Source organism: Buceros rhinoceros, unplaced genomic scaffold (assembly GCF_000710305.1).
Source record: "Buceros rhinoceros silvestris isolate BGI_N320 unplaced genomic scaffold, ASM71030v1 scaffold23314, whole genome shotgun sequence".
Classification (NCBI taxonomy): Eukaryota; Metazoa; Chordata; class Aves; order Bucerotiformes; family Bucerotidae; genus Buceros; species Buceros rhinoceros.
The window spans coordinates 80,436-96,132 of record NW_010409250.1 but is presented as its reverse complement, the minus strand read 5'-3'; the positions used below and the strand labels follow the sequence as shown (position 1 = coordinate 96,132).

Here is a 15,697-nt window from a genome sequence, read left to right as displayed (position 1 = left end):
AGCTTGTCAGAGAAACTTTGAAGTGGAAATTAAGTCAAAGCAATTCCCGTACTGCAGCGTGTTCCTTAAAGCAAGCTGCCCGCGCTAAGAGCGTTAAGAGAAAGATGGTTTGATGAAGGGAAGGCTCACGGACAGCTTGTACCCAATCCCCAGTGTTAAAGCTTCGTAACTGCTCTGAAATTTCTGTAAAAAGACCCCAGGTAACATGTATGTGCTTTGTATTAGGTGAAGTTCCTGGCAGTGGTACTCTTTCAAATTGTGTTAATGTCTTTTTCTTTCTTTTCCAGGTGTTTGTTTCAGGATGGTAAGGCCATGGCTGGTTTACAGCTCTGCTTCTCAGTGTAGCATTTCCAGTGCTAAAAATACATCAGCAGGTCTGTGGGGTATAACTATGTCCAACCGAACTTTGAGTTCTAGGTTACATTAATTATGGCAAGTGGATTTAAAAGGGAAAAAACAGCTTGCTTTACATTATTATTACATTAAAATGACTTTTTGAAAGCTTGCTGATGTGTTGCTTGTTTCTGTGGTAAAGATTGTGTTTGGACCGCTTGTGATAGAACAGCAGCAAAACCGTTGTAACACGTTGATCTCTAGAAAAGTTAAATGTAAAGATCTCATTATTAGCTTCTGACACAGTGTGCTCCTGTTTAACTTTTTAGTGGCAGTTATCGTACCAGTATCTAAAGAAACTTACTGTGTTTCCTTGTATCAGTGTGCTACAAATGTGCCATCTGTGGCTCATGTCCCAGCCAAACATCTCCACCAGCTCTGAACGTGCAGCAGGTAGTTTTGCATTTCCCAGAAATCTGAGAACAGAGGACACGTTTCACATAAGAACAGTTCTTTGCCTGAAAGTAGAGGACTGTGCTTAATTAGACCTAGAAGGCTTTTTTGCGTAGTTTCTATGGGTTGTGAAATAATGCAAAATTGAAATGGATAGAGGATTACAATGTAGTATACCTTAAATTTAGTTATTCTATCAAGTGGAAGGTGTATGTCCACGCGTTATGTGATGGGCAGGTGCAAGCTTGCTGTGCCCTGTTTCGGGCTGACCCGGGGCTGCGTGAGCACACACCACAGTGGCAGTCCTGAGCTGGTAAGCAGTATTGAGAAACAGGTTGTCAGCTCCATTGCCGTGCTTCTGGACAAGTTAGTATGGGAAAGGTGCTCAAAATAATCTTGAAAAATACTTCTCGTAGTTAGCAAGACCTCTTTATTAAACATGCAACCAGAGGAGGTACCTTTGCTGTTAATGACATGAAGTACTGTGTGTTAGCTAACTGTTTTTATGGTCCCACATGGAACAAAAACGTAACGGATTTTGGCAGAACAGGCTTTCTGTTCCTTACCATTTCAGTGTTCAGAGACACATTCTGAAAACCATGTGTGTATTTCATATGTACACGACAGAGGAAATGAGAGGGTTCAAAACAAACAACCCAGCAGGGTTCTTGAAAGTTCCTCGTTCTGTTACAAGAAGTGAATAGCTGGGAAACCTTAATTTGCGGTATCGCAAAGATACAACAAAACCTGAATAAATAGATGATGACTTTTGCTGCTACTTGTTAGTAGGAGTGCAGCAGCTGGGGGTAGAATTTCAGGGGTGAAAGTCAGGTGGAAAGGATTTAAAAAGACTGAGGAAAGGACTTAAAAAGTTTGTACATGTAGTGGATTTAATGAGTGTAGACACTGGTGAAGAGGCAGCTGAGCAGTGACAGGAGCTATAGAAGGGTGTAGAGTAGGTACAAGGGATTAGTAGAGTCTGTTAATTGGAACTGTGTGTTAAAAGTTCCTGAAGTAAGGGGAGCAAGTCTTCAGCCTCCCTGCGAATGAAAAGCTTCACACCATCAGGAGGTTTCTATGCATGTACATATGATAAAGCAAAGAGGAAGATGGCTTTTATTAGGAGCAGTGTGATGTCTTGGTGGGACCATCATATGTAGAGGGTTTTTTTGAAGAAAAGTACTAAAAGCTGAGAAAATAAAGGTGGGAATCAACTCATGCAAAATCCAAGAGTCAGCTGCTTCTGCTGCAACTTCAGAGCTGCCAGGAATACCTTAATGCTTGATTATGAGCATCATCTGTGGCACTTAACTGTAGGTCTTAAAGCTACGGCAATGAAGGTTGGGTTGGAAGGGGCATAGGTGCTGACACTGATTGTCCTCTTTTGTTGCTTTTCAAACCAGTACACAGAAGAGGAAGCTAGGAAACTGGGAGTGGTTGGCTGGGTTAAAAATACCAGTCAAGGAACCGTAACGGGCCAGGTTCAGGGCCCAGAAGATAAAGTAAATGCAATGTAAGTATTTTTGTGTGTTTTCTTAGTTGTACTAAAGTCATTTACAGAGGATTTTTTCATACAAAATGATGAGTACATTCACATGTCAGTAATGTAACAGTATTTTCAGTTGTCAGTTTTGGTTTTGAGGAGATGCCTTTTTTTTAAAAAATAGTGTGTAGTGTCAGCTGTTTTCAATTTCTAATGCCATGCAGTTTGTCAGTGTATTTTCCTAATGCTCTTTTATTGTGGAATGAAGAAAAACCCTTTATTTGTACATGTGAGCACAGACCTGATCTTTAATTCTTCAAAACATCTCTGTGAAGAAACAGACTGAAACTTCTGGAAATGCTTGCTTAGCCTGTGCTTAAATCAGCTGAAAGGAAACTGAGTTTCGTTATGATTTTTTTTATGCGTGATTTAAAATAATACATTAATATGCATTGCAGCAGAGGCCTTCAATCTCTACCATCTGGAAATAAATTTTGAAATATTTTGGTGTCTTTGAAAGAATGGGTATGATTTGCTTTATTAAACTGCCAATTTCTAATGCTTACAGCAATCACTCTGAGGAAACGATGCCTGAGAAAGCACAAAGCCCGGTTCAGTTTCTTCCAACTATCATTTTTTGCAAATGTGTAGAGGGACATTGGGAGTTTGTAAAAGTCCTTCAGTGGTTTGCTCTTAACAAAGAATGAGTGATGGGAACACTTTCCTTTGTAAGCTTTACTGTGGATGGACAATTAGTAGTGCAAGTTCTGCCAGGACTTCCTGATACAGAAATTGCTTCAGAACTGAACTTGGGTAAAGTGAAGTTGTCTTTTTGCAGAGAAAATAGTGTTATGCTTTCTGGTAAAGAGATTTATGTAAAGTTACCTAATGTGGCAGAACATTTGTTGTAGCTTTCTTTGGTCTTGAGCTTAACATTAGGTTACTTACCTTGATCTGGAAAACATTTACAAAGCCAGAGAAACATGACTCATTTGTTTCCGAGGTCAAGTTTATACTGATGTTCTGGAAGACCTTTGTTAATAGCCTGATCTAAATATTTTGTAAATATAGTGTCTTGGTGCCATCTCTCTAGTTAATATAGAGCGTGGAAATGCACGTGAGAAATTAGGATTTGTTTTCTATTTCTTGAAGTACTTCAGTTCCTAGTCAGTTGAGGTAATCTCATGAAGGAAATTTCAGTGAAAGCACAGCTTAGCTCCTGATAGTTCTGTATTTGCATGAAGTAGGATTGCTGCAGAGCAGTGTTTAATCCAGCCTTTCCCGTGTCGATGGAGTTTAAAGGCAACTGCGCTTACCCCAATTCTACTAAGTTTTGTGTGCAGTGGGGCATCTCACAGTGGAGCTGCAGAATGAGACTAACAGGGTTAGGCTTGTTCTTGCAGATGTGTGGGCATATGGACTATTCCAAAAGGAAATAATTTTTAAAAATTTTTCACTGTTATACAGTTTTAAGTAGGGTCAGCAAGTGGCATTGCAGCTGGAGAAAAATGTTGCAGCTTTTGATGTATGTTGTGTTTGATACTCGGAGCAAATAAAAAGTTGTTGTGAGTTGTCACTTGTTCATTTCATGCTGGCAATCGATGTTATCCTCTGATGTGGAAATAATGTCACAGTGCTGAAGTTGAAGTGTGGTTTTGAAATTTGCATTGAGGTACGGATTGTTAAGTTGGAGATCCCAGAGTAGAATGCTGAAGGAGAAACAGTTCATTTTTCCATGTGCCCTGTGTGCGCTCTGATAGATCGAAAAGGTAGTGAGTTTATTTTTGGCATTAAATTGGTGAATTTGCACATGAAAAGGGAGCTACTGTGCAGGAACAGCTCCTTTGAAAGGCCCTGCTTCTCTCTGCTCGTACATGTTAATAGGAGATCAAATTAGCTTGGGGTTCTTGAAGTTTTTCCCAGAGCTTACAACATTTTTTGTAACACTGTCATGCTTCCCAGGAATTAGTAATACTGTGTTCTAGATTCCAGCGTTATTTAAAATGCTATACTAAATAAAACCAAACTGAGGCTTGCTTCTGCTGTGGCAAATTCATATAAACCAGTAATCCTAAACATCCATTTGTATTCAAACTGTGATAAATAATCAGGAGCAAATTCTGGCACCAACTTCCTGTGCAAGCTTTGGTTTGTATTTGCTAGATATTCAGAACTTAGTTTTGACTGTATGTGTACAACATGTCTTACATTTGGAGATCTCCTGTGTTCAAAGGAATGGAACACTTTTCAGAGAAATACATGAACTGATGTTGTAAGACGCTTCAAGAAAGGCTCCTGGTGGAACAGTGTGTTACCTTGTCAAAATCTGTAAGAGTAGTTTGTGCAGTGTCTTTTGGGCAGGTATTTTCCAAATCAAGTTTCCAAATCAAACTTCAGGCACAGAATAGCCTGATTTTCAGAGGTGCGGCACTTGGACTTCTTTAAAAAATCATGTATTACTGGTAAGAAAATGATTTGTCAGTTTTACTGTTAATGTTAGTATTTTATAGAGGGAGGCGGAAGGGGTACTTTGTTCTATCATAAACAATATTTGTCTTTTCATCATGCTAAATAGAATCAAGAATGTAAACTAAAAAGAGAGTAGGGATGCAATTAGAGTGCAGTTCTAGACCAGGTAAATAGGAAAAGCGATATGGGAGGGAGGAAAAGAGGAGGTAAAGACAGGGAAAGCGTAACATGTGGCAAGAACACCCTGTGGCAACTCAAGGTTACCAGAAGGATGGAGTGAATAACAAAGCGTGCCTTTGTTCTGGAGCAGTGATGCAGCAGGCCTCTAACCTGAGGGTTTTCCAGCAGCAGTCCTTTGCTCCTGATTTTCTGACCCTGCCTATTGGATTTTGTATCACTGCTTGTGTTGTGAGGCACAGGCAGGCAGAGTCCAGCACAGGCTCAAGAAGCAATGACTGTGTTCTTTTTATTCAGGCTGCAAGGTAAAATCTAAGCTGGGAAGAATTCTTAGGGAAGGTCGCTGTGATCTATTTTAAGCATTACTGTAATATGTGCGTGGAATTTAGGTGGAGGGTGACCAGAACCCGTATAAAGCAGGAGAAAATAAGACTTAAAGCAGGAAGAGCTGGAGGAATAACTATCCACCCATACTTAAAGCTCTGTAGTGAAGTGAGAGCATGTTAGAGAAGAGTCTGAAAATCAGTTGGCCAGGTAACTGATCATCTCTGGAAAGTCTTGGGTAGTCAAATACAACTGTATTGCCTTAGAATTGAGGATTAGGAGTGGGAAGGCAGCCAGGGGCTACGTATCTCCTGCTGCAGATGCAGCACAGCAGAGTATTTGCCAGTGCAGGCAGTGGGCTGTGGGTTTGGTCCCTTCGCATCCTGCCAGGGAAGCGAACTGGCCTCTTTCACCTGAGCCTGGTGTAGTTTCTTAAGCAGTGTGCTGAAGCCCGGGTTGTGTCCTGAAGGTGGAAGTAATTGTCTCCCTGTCGACATAATACATGATTATGATGAATTACTTTGAAAGATGACATGCAAAATAGTTTACTTTGGAACGTGTAACCGCGTAGCAGGGGCATTCTGACTCTTGCAGAACTAAGTGGAGAATGAGAAGTATATATGAGGAATTGGGGCAAGAAGTTGTGTTCCTTAGTGGACCGTTCTCCAAGTGCTGGCCAGGGCTGTATGTTCTTCTTGAAGTGCTGCTGGGAGGCTGACTTCTTTGATTTAGATTCTGTGGTGGCAAAGTTCTGATCACGCTGCGAGCTGGCAGAATGTCCTGACTTCCCCAAGGCCAGGATTTTGATGTGAGTGGCACTGAAATGCAGGAAGCTTGAGGTATGAATGAATGGGTTTTGATTTTAGGTATTTTTATTCCAAAATTTGTCTTCAGTTTGGTTTTAATGAAAAACCTGTAGATGGTCAAAGATCAAGGGACTTCTACATAATGTATTTTGAAGCCAGTTTTTCATTTTGAGAGAGCTGGCAGACCATTTCGGAGAGTATTTTTAAGAGGTCTTGAACTTTTTACATGTAAGCTTGCTATAATATCCCTTGCCTTTTAACCTCTAGATGGAGCTGTGAGTTCTGCAGATAGTTTCAACTGCACATGCCTCATTTGAAGTGAATCTATTTTTAGACTGCTATGGTAGAATCCATCTTTTTCTTCCGCTACCTTTTTCCTACTGCATTTTATAATCCTGTTCTGCTTGCTGCTACTGCTCCACATAGATAACACCCCTTACCCTTAGATACTAAAAGCTCTTTCTCAATTTTTTACCTGTCTGTAAGCCAAAGAATACTGAAGTCACAAGAAAAGCAGAGTCGCAGTGTTTCTAAAACGTGATGACATAAGGTTTTATGGAAAACTGAAGGCTTTTTTGCCAGCTCAGATATCATTAAATAAGGTAGAGGAGGTAGCCTCTTTGGTTTCCTTCTTTTTTCAGGAAAATATAGTACAGGGTTTTTCATTACAGCATCTTAGGATATTTTTTCCATTATGGTCCTTAAATAAGGTTAGAGACTTTGTAGTCATTCTGGTTGTTGCCATAGCAACTTGCATTGACAGCCTAGAAATCACTTCCCTATGAGAATTTTTTGGACTTTGACATATTACTTAGTTACCCATTAAGAAAAGATAAGATTCTTGTGGATTGCCAAGTTCAAAATTTATTCCAAAAATCAAGGATTTTAAATCAGGCTGATACTTTAAAATGTAAAATCTGCGGACACTTAGACATAAATGGTACATAACGGCATGACTTTGTAGAAAGGCGTGATGTTAACTTGAGTACGGACATGGTAGAGAGAATTTAGCAAGACAGATCTTTAGACATCTGAATACCAGTACTTCTAAAACAAATGCAGCAGGGTGCGAGAGGCGCTTACCGTTATTCACAGATGAATACTGCTGTTCTCAAAATAGGCTCCAGATTCATAGCTATTCATTTTCAAGGTTGTATTTATTAAAAGGCTCTACAAATTTATTTCTGGAATGATATAATTACTAGCCATGTTTAATGACCACACTGGCTGAAGTTCCATTGGCTCTTTTTGTTGATCAAGGAATGCTCAGGCCAAGGTGGACATTAGCACCCCACACATGTAGAAAAGTGGAGACACAAAATTGCAACCGCTAGGTTTGGAATTGATCGTGCAAAACCCACTGGTTGTTATATGCTTCAGTGTTACAGAAAACATTTAAAAATGTGGGAACTACTGTCAGTGAGGACCTGTCAGTGGAGGAGCTGTGGGCTGTATTAGCGTGGCTGGAATACTGCCTGGATGTGCTGTTCCTGGGAAGCTGACAGGGATGTATTTTGAAGGAAAGGGGAGAGGGAATTTAAAATCACACACTTTAAGCTTTCTTCTTTGCTAAAACGCGAACTAGTGGAAGAAGGTTAGGATGGGTTCTCATGACTGTAATCAAGTACAGATTTTACATTAAGCACTGCTGAAGCTGATTTACAGTGTTTCAGTGACTCTAGCAGTCAGATGACAAGAAGTATGAGGTTTTTGTAGTTCATTGTGGGTCCAAGTATAAGCAGCTCAGGTTTTTGGTTTGGTTTTATTTCTTTAAAGGTAAAACTATGCTATGTTGGAAAACTAAAATGTATTAAACTGTAATCTTTGTGGCTAGTCTAATGGTAAATGTGACTGTCTCCATACCGAATGTCTGAGGTATTAATTTCTTATCTGTGATTATACAATTATAACTTACAATTGACAGGCTAAGTTATGCAGGCTCAGAGCTTAGTCCTGTAAATTCAATTTACTAAATGTTACTGATGATGGCCTGGGAAAGAATGGAATTAAACCGTGTTCTTTGGGGTTTTAGCAGTTCAAAACTAGATAAATGAAGACCTAATTACAGCTGATTGTAGCATGTACTCTGCTTGCAAAGACAAGGAATGGGTCAGGTAACTCAGAAGATGTAGTTTTTTTGTAACTGGCTTCTGAGAATAAAACCGGTACAATATTCATGATACTTAGCTGATGGAGAGAGCTGCACAAAACTGGAGGCCTAGTGCCTTTCCCTTGTTCTGTCCTTGCTGCTTTGTACCTTAGAGCAGTGCCCACTGCCCCTGAGTGAAGACCCTCTCGTTAGCCAGTTTGTGGCATTCTGCTCCGTGGACCGGGAGCGGTTGAAGGAGGTGAGGTGTAGCTCTCCCCTGAAGGTCACACAGCCCACCAGTGACTGAGCCAGAAATAGAAGTGGGCTCCTGGCACAGGTCCTGTCCTTTACACTGGATTGTCACTGTGCTGTACTTGGAAATGCCATAAGCTGCTAATGCTTGTGTCTTTCTGGATGTGGAATAGTGTAACAGGAATGTTTTCTGCCCCCCTGTTCTTTTGCTGGGGTGTTCAGAGAGCAGTGAACTACAATGAACTTGTAGGTTTTTTGTAATTAGTAATTTTTACAGTCCCTATGAATTTTCAGTAGCTTAGTGGAATTGGAATTCTTTAAAGTATCTGCTTCCATTTCTAATCACTGAAGTGTTTGTAGTAATATATTTTGATGAAAAATATAGTTTGTTCTAATTTAACAAATTGTGCCAACTGTAGGCTCACAAAACAAATAGTTGATTAGGATTTACTAAATTAATGTCTTATTGGAGTTTAATCTTCCTGTTTTCTTCACCTCTTGAGTATGGCATTTTTTGAAGGAGTGCAGGCTAAGCAGTTTAGTTTTGAGGATAAAACAAAAGGTCACATGTTCTTATTGCTGCTTAAAGTCCCTAAGTTAGGGCGGTGTTTAATCCTCAGAGCTATTATTCTAAAATACGTGTTACAGTTTTGTCTCATACCATAAACACAACTCTATTGACTATTTTATTCTGTCTCTCTGGTGGCTTGTCCCTTTGGGAATGATCCACAGGGATCTTGTATTAGTGGTTCAAATTCCGTTAGCAGTGTTAGTACATGAAGTCCTAATTTGCTACAGAGTTCTGGACTTCCATTTGCGTAGCCGATGCCTGTCTGTGATGACATTCAGTTCTCAAATATCTGCTGCACAGCTGGAAGCAAGTAGGATTGCAGGGTTGTATTGGATTGTGCTGTAAACCCAGGCAAGTGGAACTGTCATCTGAATACTCAGTTTAGGCATTTTTCTGCACTATTGGAAGAGTGATAAGCCTTTCTTTCATCCACACTGAAGTCAAAATTATTTCGACTCTAATCTCAGTTAAACCACAGTAACTGTTCTACAGTAACTGTGCAGGATTGGTTGATCTTTCTGGGACATCGTTTTGAAAATACAGATAAATTCCAGTACGATGTGTGATTTGTACTGGAAGCTTTTTATTCATCTGGACATTTTAAGCATTTGTGCATTCTTTATAGTTGATGTCACTAGGACCATGTGTCATGCTTTGATATTTTCAGGGTGAAGGTATTCTCGTTACATGCCGTAGATGTGGTACAGTTCGCTGACACTAATTGGGCTTTTTTCGCTGAAGAAATTGTTCTACGTGTCTTTAGTGCTCCAACACAACAGTTACAGAAGCGTTAATGAGTAAAAGTTCAGTTTAGATTATTATTTTTAGAAGAGGTTTTTGTAGCCCAGCTTATCCCAGGGAATAACCGTGTGTACACAATTAAAAATAGATCTTCAGCAACAAACTGGTAATTATCAATAAAAGCATGTGCTTAGTGCAGATGTTTTGAAACCTCTTCTAGAGTTGAGTTTTTGTTCTAGAGCTGCCTGGGTTTTTGCAGTATGAAATAAACTACTACTTGAGCGATGTAAGGTCCTGAATGTTTCTCCTATCGAATATGGCTTATTCGGTCAAGACTGAGGTGGTGTCTGTGGTGCCTTCTGAGGGCACAGTCTTCCTTTGCCCGACTGAATCAGCTGAAAGCTGTGGGACTGTTTCCACAGCAGTGAACCTGAGCTGCTGTACTTTGCTTCGCAGCAGGGTTTTCTAGCTTGGGCTGTTTCACCAGTGAAACTCCATAGGTTCCAGTCATCTTAGTAGGTGGTAGAGCTTGCTCGTGTTTGCCTGTATCAAACTGCATAAACATAAAGAGAAGGAAATTGAGAACCTTTTATATTTCCTGTGTAGGAAAGACCCAGATGCTGGTGAGACTGAATTTATTCATGAGTGACAATTATACACATGCGATTGTATATAAAATCCAGTCAGTTTAAATACAGGCATCTTGGCTGCAGCTTGCATGAGATGATTCAAACAAGTTCTGAAAATAAAAAAGAGCTAATGTTGTTCTTGAAGACCAACTTCAGGAATGTGTTATTTTGTTTTGCCTTTTTAAATTCAAACGTCTTTTATTTGTCCTCATTCTGAAGGGTTTTTTCTGCTGAAATAAATTGGGGCATTTTAAAATGTTTTTTAAACTTCATTGCTTAAGGCTAATGTGTTTCAGCAGATTAGACACAAAGATTGTGTAGGATGGCTGTGACTTTTTTAATGCTGTCCAGGAAGCCTTGCCAAAAGTATGATCTAAATTCTGATATGAAAAGTGTTGGTTTGCTTTCATGTGAATTCTGCTGTTTCCTCCTGGGTCTGTCCTAAATGGCATTAGCATTAACCAGGAAGTAGCCAGCGATACCTACGCTGTAGCTGGGTATCATAGTGCGTCTCTGCCTTCGGAACAGTGCAAAGCGTAAGAATTAACAAATCTTCTGTTTGCTGAAGGGTAACTACTGCCATTTATACAAACTTACAACTTGGTCTGGGTGTCTGCTTGATGTTCTAACCTACCAAACCTTACTGAGAAGAAAAAGAATTCAGCTAACTGGTCTAAAAGAGGAGATTAAGTGTGTAGAGCCGTGTTAAAAGTTCATTATTGAATTGGTAAAGCCAAGCATTTAAAAGTTGGGATAGACTAGAAATGAGTTGTACTACAGTGCTCATAATGTCTGCTTTGTTTTTTGATCTTCCCACTTGATAGCTGAAGGGATTTGTTTTCCTAGTGTGTGTGCTGATTAAATATGAAGATTAGTAGCTCAGTAAGTAGGGATCGAGTCTGTTATGACCACTTTTCTATCGTCAGAGGGATGAAAGGTGTTATTCAGGGTCTAGAGATTTGTGTTTATAATCCACAGGAGAAAGCAACATTAAACTAACATTAAGGTTGCATAATGTAAGATGAAAAGGCCTCTACAAGAATGCTGCTGCTGTCCCAGAACAAGTGTTACGAACTAGGCAAACAGATTCAGGATTAAGCTAGTAGTAGCCCTTGCTCCTGGTGAGAAATCAGGAGGGAACTTTTCCCCGATGTAGCCCATCACGCGTATCATACCAGGCAGATGGTTAACCGCGATGCCTGTGTTTGGCGGGTGGATTTGGTTGCGTTCTGAGCTCACTGGTGTAGGCATGTACATATCCTGTGAATCTTTCTATTACCAATCGTACCAGCATTCTGGTGGTAAAAATGCTGCGGAAAAGCATCATCTCTTGGCTGTAGGCACGTGATCAGCTGGGTGAATCTAGGACATAGAGTGAAATCTTTATCACTTACACCGTGCTGCACAGATAGCCAGGAAGGAAGAGGAAGCTAGAGCTTGGTTTATGGGGAAGATCTCTGAAGCTCTTTTACATTGCTGAGATACCAGTTTTGTTTTATTCCCCAGGTTACTGTAGTACTGATTTGATTCATGGTCAAGCTGTGTTCAGTTTATTTCCCATACTTTTACAGCATATGAGTATGTTCCACACTTAAGTACTTGATGTGCCCTTTTTCAACAGGAGAAAAAAAATCTGAATTGCTTTTGGTGCTATTCTTCTCTCTGCCACCATTGGTGCATTGCAGCTGTAGGAAAAAAATGTATTGCTGGGTAACTTCATTATATAATATATCACTCAATTTTACCTTGTTCTTTTTTTCCCCCACTGCTCCTTCCATTCCCTTGCTTTACACTCCAGGGAAACAGTGTTTATTTGCTTAATGTGGTGCCCTGATATTTTTGCCTTGAACTATGCTGGATGCTACCAATTATCCTGCAGAGTGAACATGACTTTTTGTAGCTTTGCCTTTATGTGGCCCCTCTGAAGTGGATACTGAAGGCTCTTTACAGAGAATCACATAACCTTGGAGAAGACTCTGGCTTTGGTCTGACATCCTTTTTCTCTCGAGTTGATTTCCTGTAGGCACTCTGTTACTGGATTAGAAGCTTTCTTTCCAAAGCTGGTGTTCTTTGTGCTCTTTCTTCTGTAGCTGGGGTGAAACAGCTGGCTGGTTTAATCTGTAATGAATACTCTGCTTGTGCACCTTTAATGTTTTCCACGGGTGTTCAGACTTGTGCTCCTCTGTTGTGATGCTGCAGGCTCTTCCTGCTTGTTTCCCTGCTGCTTAAAGGAACAAAGAGAATCAGTCTGGAAAGTATTCAGAACTTAACGAAAGAAGAGCAGGCTTTAAAATGGGCAGCTGATACTATGTTTGGGAAAAGATTCCTTGAACTCCCAACGACCGTTCTGATGGGAGAGAGTCCTGGAGAAGTAGTTTTCCCGTCATTTTTTTACTCCATAAGCCATAGATTTTTAATATTTACTAGAAAACAGATCATCTGGAGCAACAGACTCAATCTATACCAGCTCACAAATCTCCCAGCAATCATTTAATGAGATTTCAGTCATCATATTTTTGAATCAGAACAGGTTTGGTCTACCGTATAGGAACTCACCTGAAATCCTGTTGTGCCGTACAAGTGCTAATCCTGACCCTCTGGCTCTGCTGCTTGTATAATAGAAGTAATTCCTTTAAATTAGATTTCAAGGTCAGTACTAGGAGACATTTTGGACAGAATGGCTATACCCCACTGTCAGTCTGCATAGGTTTAAAATAATCTTTAAATTTAGATGGCTCAGAGTTTTGCAGAGCTGGTTTTTATGACTTCATGAGAATGGGTGGTTTGGCTCTGTGATCTAGAAGTGGAGAAGAGCAGCTGGCTGCTGCCAGTCTGAGATCCCCCTGACCTGCCGATCCTGGAGACTGGATCCAGGAGCTGGAGCCTGGAAATGGAGATCTTCCTTGTCAGTCAGGGCCTGTGAGGACTCTGGCCCTGAGGGACTCTGCAGAGGCTGTCACAGAGCCGGGAGTGTTGAGAGGATTCGTCTTGAGCAAGTGTGCACAGCACAGCTGTCTTGGGGCTGTGAACTGCGAGAGCTCAGGCTCCCCAGCAGCCTCGTAGACAAACTGGCAGCATATTCTGATGAAAACTGCTTTGATGGAGTGCAAATTCAGCTCCTCTTGGAGAGGAATCAGTTCAAACTCAGATCAGCTGCCTGTTTTCCAGAGAATCCCACCAGTAACGTAGCTGTGGAGTTTACACGCAGAATTTTTATTTGTGTTGCTGTGATTTACCACGGTGTGTGCTATGCCCTACTTGGTGGGGAAGCTGTGCTCAAAAAGAATTACTCTGCTTCAGCAACAGGAAAACACGTTTGCTGTTCCCTGCTTTTTGTCACAAACATCACTTGTGTGATGTCTGCTTGCATTTTAAAAAGTCCTAGCTAGGATGTGGTCAGCTTTGCAAAAGTTCAGGCAAACAGGACTCCTATGGTGCCTTGCAAAAGGACTGCCGTTCATTTGGTGCTTTTCCAGATCTTTTTGTTAGAGCATGAATTGCTGTGTTGTTATCCTGCTGCCCTTGCGAACGCTCGGCGGCACGCCCCACAACGTGCTGTGTGAGGCCACGGCAGAGCAGGGCTGACTGAACACTGACTGTCCTGCTCAGGAGCCCTGCCCGCACTCTGGTAGTTCCTTGTTTCCAGTTCCTCCTGCTGTATCCTCTCACTGAGAGGGGGGAAAGTGCTGAATATTAGTCGAGAGACATCTCAACTTGGTTTTAGACTAAAGTGTGTCAGGCATGTCAGGATATCTGCTGGGATCCCCTGAAGATCAGGATCTGATGGATTTCTGTCTTGTCCAGTTCACTCAGCCTATCTACAGTTCTGGGTGCAGTTCAGCTGCCAGCCTCTGCTGTTACCAGCCTAGGGGGTGTTTGATGCTGTTACTGCAGTAAGTGATGTCACTACAGCAGCAGCAGCAACACAGCACAACTTCCAAACCAGACAGAGTTCGTGTTTCCTTTCTGCTGTTGTAATGGAGCTGAAATTGGTAGCCACGGAGGGACTGTGTATGTTTGGAATGAGGGCCGAGGTGAATTTTGGTAAGCACCTGGCCTTTTTAAATGCCTAGCACAAATGTAAGTTTAAAGTGAAAGCAATGCTGTTGAGTAGCTACATATGGATTATTCTCGTGCCATACACAGAGGAATGAGGGCATGGAGCAGCATCAGTACGGTTTCATACAGCAAGTCAGTGACAGAGCTAAGGGAGGTGTGGGACTGTTGGTACCCGGTCCTACACTCGTCATTAGAACAAAGCTTCTCCTTTTAAGCTGTTAGGGTCCTGTGCATTGGTTAGATAATGTCAGTAAGATTGCCACTACTGAAGAACAGGTAGTAAAATTAAGCAATAAAGCCAGAGAATGAGTCAGTATTAATTTACAAATGGAAACCTGTAGCACACTGGTGAACTGATTGGCTTGAGCACAGGAATTTTGTTGCAGGCCCTGCATGAGAGTTGTTTCCCCAACTCCTAGTCTAGTCCTTCACCACTCAATTCTCTTTGTCCTTCTGATCTTGTAGTTTGAAACAAAACAAGACTGTTCAGCTTTCTATTTTATACCTATTAATAAGAAAACAAATGTCTGTTGTAGTTCTTGCCCAATAGAAGCTAAGTGATTGCTGTGTATGCCAGCTGGCATTTCTTGTTTAATGCTAGCATTAGTAATAATTAATTGGATAATTACACAGAAATTTTCTTTCTGGCTTGTGGCTATATGGATAGCATAGGCAGAAAATTTTGAGCCATAGCAGTGTGGGGAGGAACGTATGAGCAATTACTGGTTTCAGTGAGTACTTGTAAACAAGGTCAGCTCAGCAGGCACTCAGGAAATCTCTGAAATGTGAGGCTGTCTTCCTTAGCCTTGTAAAGGCTTTTGGTGTGGGACCAGAGCAGCGGGCAGGATTTACCTCTGCTGTGCTGTCTGAGTAAATAACAGCATATTTCTCAGGACCTGCAGACACGTAGATAAACACCTAAAAAACCAGACCTGTAGTCTTTTAAAACTGTATGTTATTCTCATCTTCTGAAAGCTGTTCTTTTGCCTGAGTTTCGTCACAATTATTCAGGGAATTTAGGCTACCAAAACTCTATTTACTTAGTGTCTGTGGGGGTTTTTTTTTATTGTAGCTAATATTAAGAGATGTTCCTGTGACTCCCGATCAAAACCATGTAGAAGGCTGACAACCTAAACATAGAGCCCTGCATTCTGACAAATGCTAAATATTTAGCTTGATTGTGCTGGGAACAATCTGACAGACTTAGAAATCCTCAAGCTGACTAGTCATCAGGCATGCCAGGCAAATGGAAATTCCAAAGTGTGGAACACATTTGGGACCCCTGAGCACAAGGTGATGTGGATGGGATAG

At 41.0% G+C, this 15,697-nt stretch overlaps 1 protein-coding gene across 1 annotated transcript in view; it reads left to right on the top strand.

Annotated features, from left to right (window-relative positions):
• Positions 1 to 287: 287 nt before the first annotated feature.
• Positions 288 to 15,697, top strand: part of ACYP2 (acylphosphatase 2, muscle type) — a gene marked incomplete at its 5' end in the record, with an annotated part of 35,825 nt that continues 20,415 nt past the window's right edge. Inside the window, 2 exons of the mRNA XM_010135186.1 lie at positions 288 to 304; positions 2,190 to 2,299. Coding sequence (XP_010133488.1) covers positions 288 to 304; positions 2,190 to 2,299 — 127 coding nt within the window. The remainder of the gene's footprint in view (positions 305 to 2,189; positions 2,300 to 15,697) is intronic.